This window comes from Acipenser ruthenus, chromosome 57 (genome assembly GCF_902713425.1).
Source record: "Acipenser ruthenus chromosome 57, fAciRut3.2 maternal haplotype, whole genome shotgun sequence".
NCBI lineage: Eukaryota > Metazoa > Chordata > Actinopteri > Acipenseriformes > Acipenseridae > Acipenser > Acipenser ruthenus.
This window is the reverse complement of record NC_081245.1, coordinates 4,493,701-4,515,349: the sequence shown is the minus strand read 5'-3', so window position 1 is coordinate 4,515,349 and position 21,649 is coordinate 4,493,701. Positions and strand designations below refer to the sequence as shown.

The window sequence follows — 21,649 nt, the reverse complement described above, 5'->3', positions numbered from 1 at the left end:
ATTAGTCTCTGTCTGTTACAATTATTACTGTTAATATGACATTAATTATATATAAAAAAACACTTATACAATATCCCATAATAAAAGCACAGCACAGTGCAATAAAGCATAAAGCATTGTAAAGCACAGAGAGGTGTGGTAAAGCATAGGGAAGCATTGTAAAGCACAGAGAGGTCTGGTAAAGCATAGGGAAGCATTGTAAAGCACAGAGAGGTGTGGTAAAGCATAGGGAAGCATTGTAAAGCACAGAGAGGTCTGGTAAAGCATAGGGAAGCATTGTAAAGCACAGAGAGGTCTGGTAAAGCATAGGGAAGCATTGTAAAGCACAGAGAGGTCTGGTAAAGCATAGGGAAGCATTGTAAAGCACAGAGAGGTCTGGTAAAGCATAGGGAAGCATTGTAAAGCACAGAGAGGTGTGGTAAAGCATAGGGAAGCATTGTAAAGCACAGAGAGGTCTGGTAAAGCATAGGGAAGCATTGTAAAGCACAGAGAGGTCTGCTAAAGCATAGGGAAGCATTGTAAAGCACAGAGAGGTCTGGTAAAGCATAGGGAAGCATTGTAAAGCACAGAGAGGTCTGGTAAAGCATAGGGAAGCATTGTAAAGCACAGAGAGGTCTGCTAAAGCATAGGGAAGCATTGTAAAGCACAGAGAGGTCTGGTAAAGCATAGGGAAGCATTGTAAAGCACAGAGAGGTCTGCTAAAGCATAGGGAAGCATTGTAAAGCACAGAGAGGTGTGGTAAAGCATAGGGAAGCATTGTAAAGCACAGAGAGGTCTGGTGAAGCATAGGGAAGCATTGTAAAGCACAGAGAGGTGTGGTAAAGCATAGGGAAGCATTGTAAAGCACAGAGAGGTCTGGTAAAGCACAGGGAAGCATTGTAAAGCACAGAGAGGTCTGGTAAAGCATAGGGAAGCATTGTAAAGCACAGAGAGGTGTGGTAAAGCATAGGGAAGCATTGTAAAGCACAGAGAGGTCTGGTAAAGCATAGGGAAGCATTGTAAAGCACAGAGAGGTGTGGTAAAGCATAGGGAAGCATTGTAAAGCACAGAGAGGTCTGGTAAAGCAGAGGGAAGCATTGTAAAGCACAGAGAGGTCTGGTAAAGCATAGGGAAGCATTGTAAAGCACAGAGAGGTCTGGTAAAGCATAGGGAAGCATTGTAAAGCACAGAGAGGTGTGGTAAAGCATAGGGAAGCATTGTAAAGCACAGAGAGGTGTGGTAAAGCATAGGGAAGCATTGTAAAGCACAGAGAGGTCTGGTAAACCATAGGGAAGCATTGTAAAGCACAGAGAGGTGTGGTAAAGCATAGGGAAGCATTGTAAAGCACAGAGAGGTGTGGTAAAGCATAGAGAAGCATTGTAAAGCACAGAGAGGTCTGGTAAAGCATAGGGAAGCATTGTAAAGCACAGAGAGGTGTGGTAAAGCATAGGGAAGCATTGTAAAGCACAGAGAGGTCTGGTAAAGCATAGGGAAGCATTGTAAAGCACAGAGAGGTGTGGTAAAGCATAGGGAAGCATTGTAAAGCACAGAGAGGTCTGGTAAAGCATAGGGAAGCATTGTAAAGCACAGAGAGGTGTGGTAAGGCATAGGGAAGCATTGTAAAGCACAGAGAGGTCTGGTAAAGCATAGGGAAGCATTATAAAGCACATTATATAAGGGTTGTTTTTAGTCTGGTTGATGTATCTAAGATGCCTACCTGAATAAAATCCATCTTGATTCCCTTCTTCTCTTTTTATTCAACCTGAACATAATAATAATGGTGTTCAGTGTACAGATATTTGCTGCAGGCATTGTGAATGGAGGCTTGTTGGTCCAGTGGTTAGAGAAAGAGGCTGGATACCAGGAGGATCCCGGGTTCAAATCCCAGCTCAGCCAGTGACACGCTGCCTGTGACCCTGAGCGAGTCGCTTCACCTCCTTGTGGTCCGTCCTTCGGATGAGACGTCAAACAAACGAGCTCCTATTGGAAGTGACTCAGCAGCAGCAGCAGCAGTTATTATTATTATTATTATTATTATTATTATTATTATTATTATTATTATTATTATTATTAATTTGTCATTAGGGGTGAACTCTGAATCATCAACAACTGCTGCTGCTGCTGCTGCAGAGTCACTTCCAATAGGAGCTTGTTTGTTTTACATCTCATCCGAAGGACGGAGCACAAGGAGGTGAAGTGACTCGCTCAGGGTCACACACAGTGAGTCAGCGGCTGGGTTGGGTTGGGGTTGGGTTGGGTTGTGTGAGGTTGGGTTGGGTTGGGGTTGGGTTAGGGTTGTGTGAGGTTGGGTTGGGTTGGAGTTGGGTTAGGGTTGGGTTGGGTTGGGTTGGAGTTGGGTTAGGGTTGGGATGGGTTGGGTTGGAGTTGGGTTAGGGTTGGGATGGGTTGGGTTGGGTTGTGTGAGGTTGGGTTGGGTTGGGGTTGGGTTAGGGTTGTGTGAGGTTGGGTTGGGTTGGAGATGGGTTAGGGTTGGGATGGGTTGGGTTGGGTTGTGTGAGGTTGGGTTGGGTTGGGGTTGGGTTAGGGTTGTGTGAGGTTGGGTTGGGTTGGACTGGGTTGGGGTTGGGTTGGGATGGGTTTGGTTGGGTTGTGTGAGGTTGGGACGGGTTGGGTTGGACTGGGTTGGGTTGGGATGGGTTTGGTTGGGTTGTGTGAGGTTGGGACGGGTTGGTTTGGGTTGGGTTGTGTGAGGTTGGGTTGGAGTTGAGGTTGGGTTAGGGTTGGGGTTGGGTTGGGATGGGTTGGGTTGGGATGGGTTGGTTTGGGTTGTGTGAGGTTGGGTTGGGTTAGGGTTGGGGTTGGGATGGCGTTGGGTTGGGTTGGGGTTGGATTGGGTTGGGTTTGGTTGTGTGAGAATGGGTTGAGTTGGGTTGAGTTGAAGAAGGGACAGTTGTACATGAAACTATGACATTTGTAAGTAACCTATTTTTATCTGTGATCTATGTATCTATCTCTTTAGTTAATGAATTATGTGTGTCTGGGATTTGTTGATCATTTAGTTGTAGCCCTTTTTTGCTCATGAATTTGAAAGTTTTAGTATATGAGAGTGTGTTATGATTTCCATTACACGAGAGTAGATGTTCAAACTTCATGCTGATTTGAACTCGGCTCTCGCCAAGATAAGCACCAACTAAGACGTAGCTTTACAGTAAACTAATGTGATCCATCTGCGTCTCCATCCATTTACGTTTCCTTCCATATGATGATGTAGATATCCTTCTGTCTGGTGTTAATGGCTGAAGTGTAATGCTGGCTCCAGGGATCAGCTTATTTTGCCTCCCTGGCGCATCAGCACACACAATTATTATTATTATTATTATTATTATTATTATTATTATTATTATTATTTAAAATGTATTGTTTGTGTGTTAAAAAAAAACTTTTATTAGCCTGGATGGGGTTAAAATGCCACATCCAGATAACATTGAGAGAACGCGTGGTCAACAGTGAGTGATTACTGACAAACTGGCTGTCAACCACACATAAGGGCAGCAGTGTGGAGTAGTGGTTAGGGCTCTGGACTCTTGACCGGAGGGTCGTGGGTTCAATCCCAGGTGGGGGACACTGCTGCTGTACCCTTGAGCAAGGTACTTTACCTAGATTGCTCCAGTAAAAACCCAACTGTATAAATGGGTAATTGTATGTAAAAATAATGTGATATCTGTATAATGTGAAATAATGTATAATGTGATATCTTGTAACAATTGTAAGTCGCCCTGGATAAGGGCGTCTGCTAAGAAATAAATAATAATAATAATAATAATATGAGAAACCCCATGCCGAATGTGGCAGAGGGATAAACCAGGTAATTAATAGCCAGTTAATCTCTCTGCCACGATATAAAAACCCACAGCTTTGGCAGAACAGGGTTAGTGTGTTCAGAGGAGGAAACGAGACGCGACTGAAAGATAAACTAAAAAGCTTTACAGTTGCTATCGGTGCTGGGTTCCGTGTCTGTCTGTCTGTCTGTTTTGGCCAGTGTGCCGTTTTCTTTTGGGTGAAGAGTTTTGTTTTGTACGAAACCTTTTGGTTTGTAATAAACCGAACCCCATCTCGCATTCACTCCCATTTATCGTTGTACTTCCTGGACTGACGTCACCACCAGCCAGCCAGAGAGTTTTGTGGTTTCAATAAAGTTTTTTTTTTTAAATTAATAAACAGTTGTAGCCGCACGTGGGGACGCGTGACGCTGTAATTTTCGGAACCCCCCCCCATCTTGCTGTTTAAGATATTGTAATTTTCCACCTACTTAACAAAAAACGTGACATTTCGAAATCTGACTTGAAATACTGCTGTGCGACTATCATGACTATTTTTTGCGATATCGTTCTGTAGTTTCTTTGATTGCAAGATGTTAAATAAAAGAGCTAAATTATGTTCTGTATGAAGGTATTCTCAATGTGTAATTTGCAAAACAGAAACGTTAGGGGTATAGAATGTGTACAGGGCTGGGAATCAGACTCCTATTGCACAGCAGTGTCACCCAGTCCAGGTTTTACTACCAGCTTGATCAGCCCCCAGTGTGTCTAGCTAACAAGCTCAGGTGTGTCTGATTATTAAACTCACAGTGAAAGCAGGACTGGATCACACTGCTGTGGAATAGGAGTCTGATTCCCGTGTCTGACATGAATAATTCGCACATTCCTCGCAGTTAAAGTGTATTTGTGTTTATAGTATCTCTCATACTGCAGCATTGCAAAGCGATTTACAAGTCAATACAAGACAAGAGTTACAATAAAAGTAATTTTTAAAAAAACAGGAACAATTAAAAGCATCAATATTAGAAGAGACATCAAGAGATAGGTATGTGTTTAAAACAGGAGGTGTGTTTGATGTGTATACCTTGTCCAATATTGTGTAATACCATCAATTATGAACAATAGGCTACAACGCCTATTGAGGTTTCAAATGCATTTTTTTTACTTATTGTATTAGTATGATGATTATATATATTTTTTTAAAAATATGACATTCCATTTCAATGTAATTCTATGGAATTCTATGGAATTTATGGAATTGTATGGAATTCTCTTGGCTGACGTCACCGTGACGTGTCTGCGGAACTCCGCCCCCCCAGGCCCGCCCACCAGCCTGCACGACACCGCGTGTAATTCTGGGAGATTCTCAGACCGGACCCGGACGTGTCCCGTGTGGAGAACAAGAAGCAGACCCAGGGGGGGAAAAAAATAAAATTAAAAAATAAAGCAAGGAGGAGCGGGTTCAACGAGGCTGCGCTTCAAGACACGGGTTTGTCCGGTTTGCCTAAACAGGTACTACTTTGAGGGAGGATTGTAAGATGACGCGGACAGATAGATAAATCAGTCTTGAAATATAATTTAAAATGGGAGACGTATCGAGCAAAACCCAAAATAAATGCGCACTAGTCTAAACCTAACCTAGAACCGCTCTGAATTACTGCGGACTGTGAGTATTACGACATAGCGTGCTGGCGATTTGAAGCAATTCGCAATTGATTTATTTAACATGCCTCTCGTGTCTTTATTTTTTTTTTGGGGGGTGTCTTTGTCTCGCTGTATCATCGCTGCTGCGATGTCGAGCATTTCAGTGGAAAAAAAAAATTCAAATAAGCCTCACGGTGACACAGCAGCGGCCATAGAAGGAAAAAAAAAACAACTTCACTTCCGGAAAGGAGTCTGCCCTTCTCCGGCCGTGTCGATGGTAACGCAACCGCCGCCATTCCGGCTCCGCCGTGGAGCCGCGCCGCGGGTTCGAGTATCAGCGCGGAGCCGGAATGGCGTCCGGCGGTCTCCGGTTTCATAAACCCGCCGAGTCACTCCAGCGAGGAACGGGGACCGGACCCAGCCCGGTTCGGAGAGAAACACTCTGACTAGTTCGCCACGAAAATGTGGTTTATAAGTTTTTGGGTTTTGTTCAGACTTTCCCTCCCTCCCCAAGTAGTTGGATAATTCTCAAAGCTGCGTTGTTGGAGAATGCCGCGGTAATTCGCGCGTAGTTAAAACCGCGCTGCTGTAATTACAGCGCTGAGAATCGATTCGAATTATAATCGAACTGAACCCGCCGATTTATAGTCATTGAAATGCGGTTTAGCTGTATCGCAGTTTCCCGCCTCCCAATTTAATAAATAATGACGCTGAACCGTAGATTTTGAAAATGTACATTTTGGTAAGCAGCCAGTGTTTTTATTTAATTTATTTATATATAAACAATTCAACACGCAGCGTTTTATATATTTTATTATACATTTGCTGCCTAACACGGTTAGGGCTGATGTGGGTCGGTTGATCGAGTCGCTGCATGCTCTATTAATCGCTGGGTTTATTTCTTGTGTGTGTATATATAATATTAATTTTAAGGATTTGAACCCCCCCAAAGCGTGTGTTTGGGAATACAGCGTGTGGCCGCATAAAGTCGCCTAAAACCTGCTTAATTTTTAATGTAATTTGTTGTATTCGTGTAATATTGTAAAACGTGCTGTTTTTTTCTGAGCTTGCGTGGGTTTCGAAACTGAATTGTTTTTCCAAAACCACTTAAAAAATGAAAAAAATAAAGTCAGAGAAAATGGACGCCAGTATCTCCGTTTCTGGGTGCAGTGAAAGCGTCGAGTGTGAAATTATAAAAGTTTGTCGTCGGTAAAATTCACAGAAATGGCCGGAGAGGATACAGAGAATGAAACTCGGAAACTGAGGTTTGGTAATCTCCTCGCAGAAATCAGGACGAGGGATTATATTACCCGGTTAGGTAAGTCTGTTTTTCCCGGGATAGACTCGCTCCAACTCTCCAAACTGCAAGACATTCTCTGTAGAATTCCCTAACAGAAATCCTATAGCATTTGTTTTGGAGCAATTTGATATGGAGACGAATTAATTGCAATTAATTCATGAGAACCTCATTTTAAAATCTGTGCGCACTGTGTGTGTGTTTCAGTATTTGAAAAAAGCCGTTAAGCTGTGTAGAAAATTTTGTTCCCCTTTAGTAAAGTCATATTTCCATTTTGTAACCTCCCTTTTTCAAGCGTTTGTTTTATTTATGTATATATAATTATTAAGTTTTGTATTTATTGTATGCAAAATGGCCTGTGCTTTTTAAACGCTGAATCGTCACGTGTAATTACTTTCCGCTTTGTAGCCCCCCCCCCCCCCCCCGTATACTTTTACAAAAAACGTAGAAATTGAAAAATATGGCATTTTGAAATCTAACAAATACTACTATTAAGAACATAGCTTCCAAACGAGAGGAGGCCCCATTCGGCCCATCTTGCTCGTTTGGTTGTTAGTAGCTTATTGATCCCAGAATCTCATCAAGCAGCTTCTTGAAGGATCCCAGGGTGTCAGCTTCAACAACATTACTGGGGAGTTGGTTCCAGACCCTCACAATTCTCTGTGTAAAAAAGCGCCTCCTATTTTCTGTTCTGAATGCCCCTTTATCTAATCTCCATTTGTGACCCCTGGTCCTTGTTTCTTTTTTCAGGTCCCCTGGGTCGACATTGTCAATACCTTTCAGGATTTTGAATGTTTGAATCAGATCACCGCGTAGTCTTTGTTCAAGACTGAACAGATTCAATTCTTTTAGCCTGTCTGCATACGACATGCCTTTTAAACCCGGGATAATTCTGGTTGCTCTTCTTTGCACTCTTTCTAGAGCAGCAATATCCTTTTTTGTAACGAGGTGACCAGAACTGAACACAATATTCTAGACTTCCCTTGATTTTGTGATCATCGCTGGCAAATCTCACATGTACTTTGATTCATTATGTCCTAATCTCCACTCTGTCGGTCTCTGGTGTGCAGCGTGTCACTGATTCACATGAATAAGGCCCCATTGTTGAAGTCTAATAATTAGTAATTAATAACATGAATATTACAATCCTGAAATCTTCCCATGATCCTTTAGTTTGGGAGGGGATGGGAGGGGGGGTGGGGAACTCAAACGGTCGCGTGAAACAGACTCTGGGTTCAATTCTGATTCACAGCCCCCCCCTGCCAGAATTTGTGTGCTGAAATTGCATTTGCGATCGCAGTGCAGGTTTTGTTCAGTTACGATTTTTACGCTGCAGTTTATAATTAAGATTTCCAGGGAAAAAGTGACGAACAAACGCGTTATTCGCTGTGTTTGTTTTTAAATGACCCTGCAGTGATAATCGCAGGTGCGGGTACTGATTTGATTTGACTTGGTTGTGGATCTCGCAGTTGTAATTGATGTTAAGTCTGGATCTTGGGAAGGATGAGAGAGGGGAGGGGGGGTCCTGAACTCGAAAACTCCCCGTCCAATCCACCCAGGGGGGAAGCTGTACCAACACAGCGGTTTCTCTCCTGTGTGAATTTGCCGGAGTCTTTTCAATGCCGTCGAAGCTCTCCCCCTCGTTCAGCACAGCGATGTCTTAAATCTCCTTTTGTGAATTTTGCTGGTGTTTCTGTTTTTAAGGTTTCCTAACTGAGTTTAAACTTTTTTTTTTTTACAACTTTTTGAACCCACAGCGGTCCGACCGGTCAGATGATCCCTGAATGAACTGGTTTAATTTAAAGACGCTGTCCCCACATTGTACTGCTGTGTGTTTTAAACGTACGCTTGTGGTCGTTCGTGTCGTACGATGTTCTCTGTATCCGTGTCCTCCATCTTTCTTTCTTTCTTTCTTTCTCTCTCCTTTCTCTATTTCTCTCTTTCCTGTCTGTTCTGTGCAGTCTCTCTCTCTCTCTCTCTCTCTCTCTGTATTCATGCTCCTGTCTGTTCTGTACAGTCTCTCTCTCTCTCTCTCTCTCTCTCTCTCTCTCTCTCTCTCTATTCATGCTCCTGTCTGTTCTGTGCAGTCTCTCTCTCTCTCTCTCTCTCTCTCTCCTCTCTCTCTCTTTTCTCTCTCTGTATTCATGCTCCTGTCTGTTCTGTGCAGTGTCTCTCTCTCTCTCTCTCTCTGTATTCACACTCCTGTCTGTTCTGTGCAGTGTCTCTCTCTCTCTCTCTCTCTCTTTTCTCTCTCTCTCTCTCTCTCTCTCTGTATTCACACTCCTGTCTGTTCTGTGCAGTGTCTCTTTCTCTCTCTCTCTCTCTCTCTCTCTCTCTCTGCAGGGACCTCCTCTTTAGATTTGAAATGCTCAGCAGTGTGTTTTTTACTTCACTATAATGTCCTTAACGAAAAGAAATCCTATTCGTTGATAATAACCAACTAGAAAACACTGTCAAATGAGAACGAAATAATGAGAAGACAAAAAACCAAAAGTTAAATCTGCCGTTTCTCTTCCAATCCCACGATCCTCGCGAGTCGTGTGCATTGTGAAGCAATGCTCAAGTCTTTTGTTGCTCCTCGATGACCACTGGAGGCAACCGTGGCGACAGGACCTCGCCCCAGACGTTTAGAAACATCTCCCCAAGATCTCCGAATAGGAGGGGGTGCCTGTCCGTCTAGAACGGGGGCGTCAGACTCCCGTCCTCGAGGGGCGACCGCACGGCCTCGTGGTTTTCATACCAGCTCTAAGCTCTTGATTTTAACTTCCTCCAGCACAGACCCTCCCTCTGTCATCAGGCTGCCGTCGCAAGACCCTGAATTTAGATTCAACGTCCGGTAACCGTTCGACTTCATTAGGAAGCGAAACCGTTCTGTAGGGTTGTTGCTGCAGAACCTGAATATCTGTGACGATAATGTTTCTTTCGCTCTCTCTCTTTCTGTTTCCACAGTTGGAGGCTGCAGTGAAAAATCTCCTCCCGTGGAGGGGGAACTAGGAACACCCCTGTCCGAAAATCCTCATTTCCGAGACGTGAGACCGCTGGATGTTCCGAGTGGGGAAATAAGTTTCCTCGGCTTCGACGGACTGGAGAAGCTCCAGTCGCTTCTTGAGCTGCTGGAAACTCCCCGTCCAATCCACCCAGGGGGGAAGCTGTACCAACACAGCGGTTTCTCTCCTGTGTGAATTTGCCGGAGTCTTTTCAATGCCGTCGAAGCTCTCCCCCTCGTTCAGCACAGCGTACAGCGTTTTACATCATCACCCTGTGGAACAAGCACATTTAAAACTGTAAAGCGTTATTTGTAATTGAATACGTTAACGTTTTTCAGAGGGTTTCGTTTGAGTTTATGAAGCTAAATGTCGACCCAGGGGACTTTTTCGACCTGAAAAACAAGGACCAGGGGTCTCAAATGGAGATTAGATAAAGGGGCATTCAGAACAGAAAATAGGAGGCACTTTTTTACACAGAGAATTGTGAGGGTCTGGAACCAACTCCCCAGTAATGTTGTTGAAGCTGACACCCTGGGATCCTTCAAGAAGCTGCTTGATGAGATTCTGGGATCAATAAGCTACTAACAACCAAACGAGCAAGATGGGTCGAATGGGGCCTCCTCTCGTTTGTAAACTTTCTTATGTATATTTGTCAACTCTACAATACAATCCTCCGTGTTTACTCTGGAGTTTGCCGGGAGAGAGATTGTTTTTCTAAGGATCGCAGTGTATCCAGATCGCTCTCCCTAATGAGAACAGGAAATAATTGAAACAGGTTGTAATGTGTTGATAAATCCTGCTGCGATATTATTATTAATATCTTAGACACCCTTATCCAGGGTGACTTACAATTGTTACAAGATATCACATTATTTTTACATACAATTCCCCATTTATACAGTTGGGTTTTTACTGGAGCAATCTAGGTAAAGTACCTTGCTCAAGGGTACAGCAGCAGTGTCCCCCACCTGGGATTGAACCCACGACCCTCCGGTCAGGAGTCCAGAGCCCTAACCGCTACTCCACACTGCTGCCCGATGCGATAGGGAGATCTCTAAAACTGTCTTGATCTGAAATCCTTACTGTTTGATCGTTTCATTGGCGCTGCATGCGTACGCTGTGTGGATATTGAATTAAAGTGATCAGTGAACTGTGCTGTGTTGTGTCAGATTCTTCTGTCGTTATGGATTTAGAAATCATTTAAAAAAAACAAAACAAATGGTAGACCTTTCCTCCCCCACCCCACCCCACCCCACCCCACCCCATTTCCTTAAGCTAAAATAATGTTTTATTGCTTAAGAAAATATATGTATTGTCAAACTCCAAGCCAAAAATAAAATCTTTTAACTTGTTATTAAAAATGAAAGTTGAACATTGTTTGCCAGGTTGAGTGATGTGGGATATATTCGTACAGATACAGATATAAACTTCAATGATCCTGGAGCACATTATCAAACGGGTCGCTATGGAAGGGGGTAGGAACCACAGCGGTTCTGAATGGGTCGAATCCTACACTGTACGCTGCAGGGAGAAAGGCCTGCGTGGCATACAGTACAAGCCTTTTTCCAGTGTGCTGTGATGTGGCATAAGGAGGCTAATTAGGGTTAATCAAGTACTGTACTGTTTTATTTTCTTACAGAGGGCTGTTCAGGTTGTTTCATGTGATTACAGCCACGGAACAAACCAGAAGCTGATATCTGCACTGATCTCCTGCCTCAGGCTCAGATTAATGCTGACCGGAGTCTGTGAAACCAGCCTTGAATCCGTTCTGGCGTTCAAACAGAAACTGAGGGGTCGATACCACAGCGATTATCATTTGTTTATTTAGCAGACGCCTTTATCCAAGGCGACTTACAGAGACTAGGGTGTGTGAACTATGCATCAGCTGCAGAGTCACTTACAACTACGTCTCACCCGAAAGACGGAGCACAAGGAGGTGAAGTGACTTGCTCAGGGTCACACAATGAGTCAGTGGCTGAGGTGGGATTTGAACCGAGGACCTCCTGATTACAAGTCCTTTAACCACTGGACCACACAGCCTCCTTGAATTCTGAATTGCAATCGACTCGGTTCTGTAATGTAATTAGAGCTGGGGGGGGGGGGGGGGGGGAGGAGTGGGTGTTTATAAATGTAATGGGGGTTTATTTGTCACTAGTTTTGGGGGTTTATTGGGGCGTGTCTTTGGGAATACCCGTCGTGGGGGGGGGGGGGGTGAAATTACGCTACCAGCTTAATAAATAACAGCTAAGCAAAACAGGATAGGCACCGACGTCACTATGTGCAAAGAGCCCTTTGGTGCAACTGTCGCCATTACGGCTCTACCGTGGAGAGATTTCATTGCAGAATAACAGCAACCTGGAGCCCAAACGCCGGACTGTGAGATCCAGTTTCATAATCTATCCGACAGCGACGAGCTGGCCAGCCAATCAGCTTCGCAATCCGGTTTCGGAATGTGTTACCGCAGCCAATGACGAGCGACGGTTTCAGCCAGTCACGCCCACCACCGTTGCTATCGAGCAGAAAAGAGATGTTTTTGTTGTGCGTCGATACTTACAGCTTCAGAAAAGACGCCGGTTTTTTTTTCGTATTAAGTTTACTGGGCGAGAGAGCGTATCAACAGATATTAAATTAATTATCTCGCCTGACCAGTCTCCTAAGAAGATGGACGTCAGTGTCTCCGTGTCGTTCTTTCAAGACGAGCTCGCCTCTACCATCGAGCACGCAGTGAAAGCGGCTGTAGACACCGTCTTGTGCCAAATCACAAAAGTTGTCGGCGGCAAATTCACTGAATTCCGAATGGAAATGGCTGGAAAGGAGAAAGAGAATGAAAGTCTGAAGCTGAGATTGGAAATATCAGAGAGCGAGTTGAAAGCGGTGCGTCTGTGTGTCAGCGCTGCGGATGCAAACATCAAACAAGCCCTGGGAAACATGAACACGGACTGCAATGAACAAGACCATCCGAGGATTGAGAGCCAGAGGTTATTCAACAGAGTTAAAGGTGAGTTCACATGTGTAACCCTAACGCACTGCAGATATTAAGTTTCAATAGCCATAGTTTTAAATATTATACAGAATCATAAAAAAACTACAACTCCCAGCATGCCACTACACTAGCAGTAACAGTGAGGGATGCTGGGAGCTGTAGTTCAGATACTGAGTTTCAATAGCCATAGTTTTATATATTATACAGCAACACCAAACACGATTCAGACAGTCCCCCTGAGTTTCAATAGCCATAGTTTTATATATTATACAGCAACACCAAACACGATTCAGACAGTCCCCCTGAGTTTCAATAGCCATAGTTTTATATATTATACAGCAACACCAAACACGATTCAGACAGCCCCCCTGAGTTTCAATAGCCATAGTTTTATATATTATACAGCAACACCAAACACAATTCAGACAGTCCCCCTGAGTTTCAATAGCCATAGTTTTATATATTATACAGCAACACCAAACACGATTCAGACAGCCCCCCTGAGTTTCAATAGCCATAGTTTTATATATTATACAGCAACACCAAACACGATTCAGACAGTCCCCCTGAGTTTCAATAGCCATAGTTTTATATATTATACAGCAACACCAAACACGATTCAGACAGCCCCCCTGAGTTTCAATAGCCATAGTTTTATATATTATACAGCAACGCCAAACACGATTCAGACAGTCCCCCTGAGTTTCAATAGCCATAGTTTTATATATTATACAGCAACACCAAACACGATTCAGACAGTCCCCCTGAGTTTCAATAGCCATAGTTTTGTATGTAGCAGGGCTGGGAATCAGACTCCCGCTGCACAGCAGTGTGATCCAGTCCTGGTTTCTCTAGGAGTTTAATAATCAGACACACCTGAGCTTGTTAGCTAGACACACTGGGGGCTGATCAAGTTGGTAGTAAAACCTGGACTGGATCACACTGCTGTGCAATAGGAGTCTGATTCCCAGCCCTGTGTGTGTGTTTGTGTGTCCCCACAGATTCCAGAGAGAGACGCTCTTCACTTGAATCCGAGTCGGGACTCGAGGAAGGGTGTGTTTACACCCCACAGGAGGGCTTGCATCAGGATTGGGGTGTTTCTCAAATGCGTGCCGCGGATCTGACGTCTGTCGAGAGTGAAGCGGTCAAAGAGGAGAACCCGGAACTGGACTTTATCGTCATCAAAGAGGAGACCCCAGAAGTGGAATACATCTCCATCACGGGAGAGGTTTCTACAGAGAGGGACTTCCACGAATTACAGGAGAGCAGCCTCTGTGAGGATCCTGAACTGATCTGCATGAAACCCAATCAGCCTGTCTCTGAAGACACTGGTTCTAGTGTTGGAGAAGAGGGCACTGTGCTGGGGTCCATGCAGAGGAAACATCACCCCCCTCAGGAAAGAGCTGCAGATGGAAAGGAGGAAGGAGCGATGCCGTCCACGAGCAGCACAGCATGTGAGTAGAACCCAGTGCTTCTGCTCATGAAAGCTGCTGAATAATGTTCCCTTGTTAACATATTGAATTACACCCCCTCTATATAGAATGAACTCCCTCAGCTTCATAGAGTCCAATGAAAGCTGCTGAATAATGTTCCCTTGTTAACATATTGAATTCCACCCCCTCTATATAGAATGAACTCCCTCAGCTTCATAGAGTCCAATGAAAGCTGCTGAATAATGTTCCCTTGTTAACATATTGAATTCCACCCCCTCTATATAGAATGAACTCCCTCAGCTTCATAGAGTCCAATGAAAGCTGCTGAATAATGTTCCCTTGTTAACATATTGAATTCCACCCCCTCTATATAGAATGAACTCCCTCAGCTTCATAGAGTCCAATGAAAGCTGCTGAATAATGTTCCCTTGTTAACATATTGAATTCCACCCCCTCTATATAGAATGAACTCCCTCAGCTTCATAGAGGCCAATGAAAGCTGCTGAATAATGTTCCCTTGTTAACATATTGAATTCCACCCCCTCTATATAGAATGAACTCCCTCAGCTTCATAGAGTCCAATGAAAGCTGCTGAATAATGTTCCCTTGTTAACATATTGAATTCCACCCCCTCTATATAGTATGAACTCCCTCAGCTTCATAGAGTCCAATGAAAGCTGCTGAATAATGTTCCCTTGTTAACATATTGAATTCCGCGTCGCTTCGTAGTTTTTCAATATACTTCATGAAAAACCGAAGATCCTGACATTTTCGAAATCCTACTGTGCTACTGTCACGGCTTCCTGTATCATTTTGTAGTTTTATTTTGATTTACAGAAGTACAATATCTAAATTTATATGTTTTATATAATGATAAGCATTTTCTTTTTTGAAATTCTCAATACTAAAATTCTAGGTGATGCAAAACTTATGGCCAGAGCTGGCTTGACTTTGGGGGAGGTTAATTTTGAGGTTTTTAACCTAGTACTTGCTAGAACCAAAGTCATTGTATTTATCTTGCTCTTAATTGTATTATTACTTGTACGGTGATTCTTGAAATGTATTTGCTTACGATTGTAAGTCGCCCTGGATAAGGGCGTCTGCTAAGAAATAAATAATAATAATAATAATAATAATAATAATAATAGTCTCGCTGATGGGACAGGATCTGTGAAGGCAGTGGGTCTCGCAGCCCTGTCTGTAACATCAGGTCCTGTGTAGTAATCTTATATTGTCGTTTTCTGAAGCAGATGTCCCAGAAGTCGACTCCGTAGCCTCTTCCTGTGGCAGACAGCTCCACCGCTCCTCCGTACAGAGGCGTCCCGTTTATCTGCCCTCCTGGATTACAGACAGCGAGGACCCTCGGTTGAACCGCCCCGAAACTCAGAGCGCCGTGTCCGGTCCCGGGGTCCGTCAGCCGGATCCTGTTCAAGCCAGCCAGCGAAATCGCCAGGCGGAGCCTCCTTTCGCTTTCGGTGAATTTGAGCAGAGTTTCCAACGCTTCGATCCCCAGCACGCACCCCGCGACGGACCCTGGGGGTGGGGGGATCCTAGCCCCTCGGGCAACGGGAGAAATCAGCCGGCAGGGAGCTCACCCTCTTACCACTGCCCAGAATGCGCCAAGAGCTTCACCAACCTGCGCAACCTGAAAACCCACCGGCTCATCCACTCGGGAGAGAAGCCGTATCAGTGCGGGCAGTGTGGGAAGAGTTTCAGACAGGTGTGTAGGATTGAGGAGGGCTTTGTCGCTGCCTTTATCATAAATATATAACACTACTAAATAATAACAACGTCTGCAGGTAAATGGACTCAAATGGCGTGATTGTAGACCACAGACCAGTTGTTGCTGGCAAATATTTCTTTAGATCAAATATATTAGACCTGGGATACCTGCGTAAGACTGATCTACCTGCACACCTGGAACGTTCTCTCAAGGCAGGGAGATTTTCTTTGAGTTGAATTCCTCGAATCGCTCACTGGTGTACTCCCTTTTTATGTACCCCCAAACCAAACCTTGCTGTCGTAAATATTATTATTATTATTATTATTATTATTATTATTTATTTCTTAGCAGACGCCCTTATCCAGGGCGACTTTACAGTCGTAAACAAATACATTTCAAGAATCACAGCACAAGTATTAATACAATTAAGAGCAAGATAAATATAATGACTTTGGTTCTAGGGGCAGCAGTGTGGAGTAGTGGTTAGGGGCTCTGGACTCTTGACCGGAGGGTCGTGGGTTCAATCCCAGGTGGGGGACGCTGCTGCTGTACCCTTGAGCAAGGTACTTTACCTAGATTGCTCCAGTAAAAAACCAACTGTACAAATGGGGAATTGTATGTAAAAAATAATGTGATATCTTGTAACAATTGTAAGTCGCCCTGGATAAGGGCGTCTGCTAAGAAATAAATTATTTATTGTATATATATATATATATATATATTTATAGCAAGTACAAGTATACGACAAAATCCGATTCAGAAACGGAACAGTGTCAGTGATCGTGTATGTGTGTGATCGAAATTGATTGACTGTTTTTAACCCCTAGCCCCAAACTGTGTTCTCTTAACCCTTTGTGGTCCTGTGTCGGACCTGGTCCGACATCATCAAAAAGACACAAAAAACAGGTCTCTAGTCGTTTTTTCTCCGGAAAAAGCCGAGAAAACCGTTCAATGGCCGAGTGAGACCGATAGGGGCGTATCTCATGAATACTGATAGACCCGACACCACATAGATAACACGGACATACACAAACCAGATAGCTGCTTCCGCATCCAGCGCTCAAAGAACATCACAGACATCTGCAGAGCTTTTTTGAGATGCTATAGTAATAAAATAATGACTTGGATCGCATTATTGAGGAGTTTGGTGATAAAACGAGTGATCAGGAGATGATTTATCGGTATGCACGACTATGAAGAGGTATGTGATGAATACAGCGAACAAGGAACGGGGCTGGAGATGCAGTACTGAGTGTCCTGTTGATATGCAGAGACTTTTAAACCTGTTTTACTGTGAAAAAAATACTTTTAAACAGCGCGTCTAAAATAAACTGCCCGTGTGAAAATAAATTGGACCTGACGCGCCTTGAGATGTGCTGAATAAATGGACCTCAAAGGGTTTTGATCGGGTATGACAGCTGTTTCGTTATGCTCTCGTTTTGATAAAAAAATAAGAGTTTTTTCTGTTTTCTTACAGATGGGAGCAGTGAGGAAGCACCAGCGGATCCACACGGGAGAGAAGCCCTATCAGTGCACGGAGTGTGGGAAGAACTTCAACGAGCTGGGGAACCTGCGCAAGCACCAGCGGATCCACGCGGGGGTGAAACCCTACCACTGCACCGTGTGCGGACGCAGGTTCGTGCAGTCCGAGCACCTGAAGAAGCACAGGAGGACCCACACGGGAGAGAAGCCCCATCGCTGCCCGCGGTGCTGGCAGGGCTTCGCGGACTTGCACAGGCTGAAGAGCCACCAGTGCAGCCTGACCAGTGCGTGAGAGCAAGCGAGCAAGCGTTTGCTCCACACCAGATGAAAAAGGGGCTAGTTTTTTTAGTTCGCTTGAGATTTGGAACCTCTTGGAATGAACTCTCTTGTCCGACAACCTCCACAGAATTTTACTGGACTGTTCTACTTTCTACCCAGTTCAAAACATCCTGAAATGTTTTAATTTGTGTACACTACCTCCTTCTATATATATTATTATTTATTTGTGTATTTAGCAGACGCCTTTATCCAAGGCGACTTACAGAGACTAGGGTGTGTGAACTATGCATCAGCTGCAGAGTCACTTACAATTACGTCTCACCCGAAAGACGGAGCACAAGGAGGTTCAGTGACTTGCTCAGGGTCACACAATGAGTTGAGGTGGGATTTGAACCGGGGACCTCCTGGTTACAAGCCCCTTTTCTTTACCCACTGGCCCACACAGCCTCCTCTATATCATTACACATACAGCAGTGTGCAAATTCTCAGAACACCACGTTGCTTCCGTAGAATTGATTTGTCGTGCTGATGAAATCGAACCGCTGGGACCGAGCATCTGGGGAAAGAGGTGGTCTCTGTGTGAAGACGTGTCTCCTGCCCTCTGTCCTGAGTCTCCACTTCATGTCCTCACTGTGTGTCTCTGCTCCTAGTTCCTGTGTTTTAAAATGTAGAAAGCATTGCCCTGAAATCGCGTTGTGTTCTCTGTACGCCTTACATTATACACAGATAGAAATCTATACAGGACAGTAGAGCTATCGAATAGATCATGGTGCCTCATTAACATCCCATGATACTGCGTGGCACCTTCCATATGCTGCACACACTTCACAGAAATGAATCCGTCTTCAATATGCAGTTTGTGGAAGCTTCCCTCTTCAGTCGATCGACGAGGAGTGGAGTTGACATCTCCTGCGTTTCATTTTCACAGGTCTACAGCGCTGGCTGACCAAAAGTTTAGCATCGCCTAGAATTTTAGGATTGAAACGTAATTAGAATATATATATATACATTAACATAATTTAGATCTTTATTTTCAACATCATGTCATCAAAGGAAACCGGGTAATAGTATTGCATTTTAGATTTTGAAATGTCACATGTTAACGTGACATAAGTCAGCAGGTTCCACTGGACTTTCTGAAGCAGAATTAGTTAATTCTAGGAGTTAGCTCCTAGGTTCGGTTCTGTCTATTCTCCTCCTGTCTTTGGTCAATATAACATGTTTTGTTTTTATTCACAGAGACCTAGCGTCACACTGTACTGTTTGTTTACTGGCAGGTATGTGCTGTTTCCGACACAGCCAAATGTCCGTCATAGCGATGTCTGTATTATCGAAAATAGCGAGAGAGAAAATAACTATGCTGGTGCTAAAGTGTTTAATTGTATATCGTTTCTGTTTTAATAAAGACATTTACACACGTTCCCAAGCGTATTTATTCCACTGCTGTCGTGAATATCTGGGTACTGAGAATAAGATAAGTGAAGCCGGGTTCTGAACAAGAGCCGTCAGGATAACAGCGTGGATTCGTCTCGCGTGGATTGGTGGAACGTGGAGCTCCAGGTTTGTTTATCAGGGACAGTGAGATAATGAACGAGTTCAGGGTCTGGGCTGGAGGGTGAATTGGGTTAAATTCATCTACGTCACAACTGAACTTACAACTTTTTAAAAATGTAATTTGTGATTCACCAGCAGATGGCAGCGTTGTGCTAGGGATAGATCACAAACACAGCGATGGACAAAACGTATTGCATCACCTAGAATTTTAGGAATGCGACATAATTATTATTATTATTATTTATTTCTTAGCAGATGCCTCATCCAGGGCGACTTACAATTGTTACAAGATATCACATTATTTTTACATACAATTCCCCATTTATACAGTTGGGTTTTTACTGGAGCAATCTAGGTTAAGTACCTTGCTCAAGGGTACAGCAGCAGTGTCCCCCACCTGGGATTGAACCCACGACCCTCCGGTCAAGAGTCCAGAGCCCTAACCACTACTCCACACTGCTGCCCTAATAATAATAATAATAATAATAATAATAATAATAATAATAATAATAATAATAATAATAATAATAATAATAATAATAATAATAATAGATATGAACATAATTTAGATCTTTTATTTAACCACGTAATCAAAGAAACTACAAAATGATATCGAAAAAAAACGTCTATCAGAAACCATACCGATCGTACAAGTAGTATTTCAGGTTCGATTTCAAAATGTCACAGTTTTGTCAGTTTTTTTTTTTTTTTTTTTAAGTATGTGGAGAAACAGCAAAGCGGTATTTAATTCAGTATGTTATGGTAACATTATCCAGCAGGTTTCATTCGACTTCGTGAAGCAACGTTAGTTCATTATTGTACAGAGTGATGCAATTATCAAATTCTATGTAAGATCTCTCTCTCTCTCCCTCTCTCTCCTCTCCTCTCTCTCTCTCCCCTCTCCCCTCTCCCCTCTCTCTCCCCTCTCCCCTCTCCCCTCTCCCCTCTCCTCTCCTCTCTCTCCTCCACTCTCCTCTCTCTCCTCTCTCCCCTCTCCCCTCTCCCCTCTCCCCTCTCCCCTCTCCCCTCTCTCTCCTCTCTCCTCTCTCCTCTCTCCACTCTCCTCTCTCCTCCACTCTCCTCTCCTCTCCTCTCTCTCTCTCCCCTCTCCCCTCTCCCCTCTCTCTCCCCTCTCCCCTCTCTCTCCTCTCTCTCCTCTCTCCTCTCCTCTCCTCTCTCTCCTCTCTCCTCTCCTCTCTCCTCTCCTCTCTCTCCTCCACTCTCCTCTCTCCCCTCTCCCCTCTCCCCTCTCTCTCCTCTCTCCTCTCTCTCCTCTCCTCTCTCCCCTCTCCTCTCCTCTCTCTCCTCTCCTCTCCTCTCTCTCTCTCCCCTCTCCCCTCTCCCCTCTCTCTCCCCTCTCCCCTCTCTCTCCTCTCTCTCCTCTCTCCTCTCCTCTCCTCTCTCTCCTCTCTCCTCTCCTCTCTCCTCTCCTCTCTCTCCTCCACTCTCCCCTCTCCCCTCTCTCTCCCCTCTCCCCTCTCTCTCCTCTCTCTCCTCTCTCCTCTCCTCTCCTCTCTCTCCTCTCTCCTCTCCTCTCTCCTCTCCTCTCTCTCCTCCACTCTCCTCTCTCTCCTCTCTCCCCTCTCCCCTCTCCCCTCTCCCCTCTCCCCTCTCTCTCCTCTCTCCTCTCTCCTCTCTCCACTCTCCTCTCTCCTCCACTCTCCTCTCCTCTCCTCTCTCTCTCTCCCCTCTCCCCTCTCCCCTCTCTCTCCCCTCTCCCCTCTCTCTCCTCTCTCTCCTCTCTCCTCTCCTCTCCTCTCTCTCCTCTCTCCTCTCCTCTCTCCTCTCCTCTCTCTCCTCCACTCTCCTCTCTCCCTCTCCCCTCTCCCCTCTCTCTCCTCTCTCCTCTCTCTCTCCTCTCCTCTCTCCCCTCTCCTCTCCTCTCTCTCCTCTCCCCTCTCTCTCCTCTCTCCTCTCTCTCCTCTCTCCCCTCTCCCCTCTCCCCTCTCCTCTCTCCTCCACTCTCCTCTCCTCTCCTCTCTCTCTCTCCCCTCTCCCCTCTCTCTCCTCTCTCCTCTCTCTCCTCTCTCCCCTCTCCCCCTCTCCCCTCTCCTCTCTCCTCCACTCTCCTCTCCTCTCCTCTCTCTCCTCTCCCCTCTCTCTCCTCTCTCCTCTCTCTCCTCTCTCCCCTCTCCCCTCTCCCCTCTCCTCTCTCCTCCACTCTCCTCTCCTCTCCTCTCTCTCTCTCCCCTCTCCCCTCTCTCTCCTCTCTCCTCTCTCCTCTCTCCACTCTCCTCTCTCCTCCACTCTCCTCTCCTCTCCTCTCTCTCTCTCCCCTCTCCCCTCTCCCCTCTCTCTCCCCTCTCCCCTCTCTCTCCTCTCTCTCTCTCTCCTCTCTCCTCTCCTCTCTCTCCTCTCTCTCCTCTCTCTCCTCCACTCTCCTCTCTCCCCTCTCCCCTCTCCCCTCTCTCTCCTCTCTCCTCTCTCCTCTCTCCACTCTCCTCTCTCTCCTCTCTCCTCTCCTCTCCTCTCCTCTCCTCTCTCTCCTCTCTCCTCTCTCCTCTCTCCT

General features: G+C 44.9%; 1 protein-coding gene and 1 long non-coding RNA gene across 3 annotated transcripts; both read left to right on the top strand.

Moving 5' to 3' along the window:
- The first annotated feature begins 5,142 nt into the window (after window positions 1–5,142).
- Window positions 5,143–10,841, top strand: LOC131724876 (uncharacterized). Its single transcript, XR_009320339.1, has 2 exons — window positions 5,143–5,270; window positions 9,649–10,841. It is a non-coding gene; the product is annotated as an uncharacterized LOC131724876 (long non-coding RNA).
- Window positions 10,842–11,954: 1,113 nt separating this feature from the next.
- On the top strand, window positions 11,955–19,007 carry LOC117969373 (zinc finger and SCAN domain-containing protein 2-like). Of its 2 annotated transcripts, none has more exons than XM_059017742.1 (4): window positions 11,955–12,684; window positions 13,671–14,123; window positions 15,350–15,822; window positions 17,303–19,007. In XM_059017742.1, exons 1-4 carry the CDS (start codon window positions 12,348–12,350, stop codon window positions 17,597–17,599), a joined length of 1,560 nt encoding a protein of 519 aa, XP_058873725.1. In that variant the 5' UTR covers window positions 11,955–12,347; the 3' UTR covers window positions 17,600–19,007. The 2 variants fall into 2 exon arrangements, with proteins under 2 accessions (XP_058873725.1, XP_058873726.1); XM_059017743.1 differs by having other exon boundaries at window positions 11,958–12,684; window positions 15,353–15,822.
- Window positions 19,008–21,649: the final 2,642 nt, after the last annotated feature.